The sequence below is a fragment of the Gekko japonicus genome, unplaced genomic scaffold (assembly GCF_001447785.1).
Source record: "Gekko japonicus isolate JY-2015 unplaced genomic scaffold, Gekko_japonicus_V1.1 scaffold78, whole genome shotgun sequence".
Taxonomy (NCBI): Eukaryota; Metazoa; Chordata; class Lepidosauria; order Squamata; family Gekkonidae; genus Gekko; species Gekko japonicus.
This window is the reverse complement of record NW_015165236.1, coordinates 2,058,082-2,059,836: the sequence shown is the minus strand read 5'-3', so window position 1 is coordinate 2,059,836 and position 1,755 is coordinate 2,058,082. Positions and strand designations below refer to the sequence as shown.

The following is a 1,755-nucleotide window of genomic DNA, read 5'->3' as shown; positions in this document are numbered from 1 at the left end:
GGGGGAGCACAACCGTCAACAGTGGGGGGGTGGGGGGGGGACGGGATGACCAGGCCCGACCCCTCCTCAGGCCGCCCTCTCTCTCACCGGGGTGTCCATCACAAAGTAGTAGGCATCTTCCTGTCTCCGGCCGGCCTCCGTCCGGGAAATCAGCTCCCCAAAGTACCTGGCAGAGAGCGCGGAGGGGGGGGCTGAGACTGGGCCTCTTGGCCTCTATTGTCTGGAGGGGATCTCCCAGAAGGGGGCACAGAAGCCGGATAAACGCCCCCCCCCCCAGACTCACTGGCACAGGAAGGCTCCACGGGGCACGTCCTGCACGGTGCGCACTCCCCAGCCCTTGGCCGGCAGCCGGAACAGCTGGAGCTGAACCCTGCAAAACAGAGGAGGCAGCGGGGTGGGGGGCACCGGAGACAGAGTGAGTGGGTGCCCCCCACCCACCCCCGCCACAGCCTCTGGGGCCTGAGAGGGGGGGGGAGTCCTCCCTGGAGTGGCTGAGGAACACAGCCGGCTGGCCGAGGCCCACAGGGTCCCCTCCCTCCACCTGAGGGAAGCTGGCCTCACTCACCTCGTGCCCCTCTGCACCACCCGGTTTGGGCAGGAGCTGGCACAGGCGCAGAGCACCCCACACTCGAAGAGGAGGCCCGTCTCCGCGGGGGAGGGGCTGGCGCCTGGCACGAGTCGGCCGTCCTGGAGCACACACAAGGGGGGGGAGGAAGGGGGGTGTCCCGGTCTGGCCCACTGGCAAAGGGCCTCACCCAGCCCACCACCCTTCAACCTACCATCGTGTACCAGGGGCACTTGCTACGCGAGACGCAAGGGCAGCGGGCTGGGGAGCAGCCTCCAGGGCACGAGCAGGGCTGCAAGCAAAGGCAGGCGGTCAAGGGCAGGCCCCGTGAGGAGGTCTGCCGCCCCCCTGCCCCCCAACTTCCTGCAAGGCCCATCTCTTTCTGCCTGCGGGGCCCTTCTCTGGAACCGCAAGAGTGTCCTCAACAGACCCAGAGGGAGGGAGAGAGAGAGAGGCAGCCGTTGGCTCTGCTCGGCCCCGACTGCCACCAACCACTTGGCTGCTGTTCCCGCGGTTCCTTTTGGGAAACCTCCATCAGAATGTCCTCCAGGTGGTCGCGTGAATGCGAACGGCTGCAAAGGCCGCAAAACAGAACCGGACCTACCCAGGGGAGCATCCGGGACAGGCAGGAGCCAGCGGCCCTTCACGACCTCCCACACACAACTCCCAGCCCTCCGGTAGCCCAGAGGCGGCTGCTGCTGCGTCCCATCCCCCCCCCCGCTGTCTTCCGCAGAGCTCCTGCACTTCATGACCCCCTGGGGGGGGGTCAACAACTGACTACAGGCTTCATGGAAAGGTTATACTTTATTGAAGAGCTATAGATGCATTAACAAAGGCACTGTTAAGAATGGCGTTGCCCCTACAAGCATACACGGTTCCCTAGAATCCCAGACACAGCACCCCACCTGCAAGGCCACAGATAAGCAAGCCTTACAGAAGCTGGAAAGGAATGCAGCAGTCCTGGCAAGCTAGCACCCCACCCCCAACCCTCATGGCAGCGTAGCTGACAGGGGGCGGGGCAGAGGCAGCGGTGGCTTCTGTCTCTGCCAGAAGGGAGGTGGCCCCCCGCCCAGCCTCCAAGGAGGCTGTGGGGCCACAGGCAACTCCCAGAGCCGCTGCCGCTTGGTGCAGCAGACCTCGATGCCCCACGGGGGGGGGGGGACAGGACAGAGCTGGAAAGGGCCCCTCCA

General features: G+C 65.8%; 1 protein-coding gene across 1 annotated transcript in view; it reads right to left on the bottom strand.

Annotated features, from left to right (window-relative positions):
• The window catches only part of RGS11 (regulator of G-protein signaling 11), an 11,980-nt gene that overhangs the window by 6,398 nt on the left and 3,827 nt on the right, over positions 1-1,755 (bottom strand). The window contains exons 7-10 of the mRNA XM_015409897.1: positions 780-857; positions 566-687; positions 284-370; positions 88-166 (exon numbers count right to left, since the gene is read on the bottom strand). Coding sequence (XP_015265383.1) covers positions 88-166; positions 284-370; positions 566-687; positions 780-857 — 366 coding nt within the window. The remainder of the gene's footprint in view (positions 1-87; positions 167-283; positions 371-565; positions 688-779; positions 858-1,755) is intronic.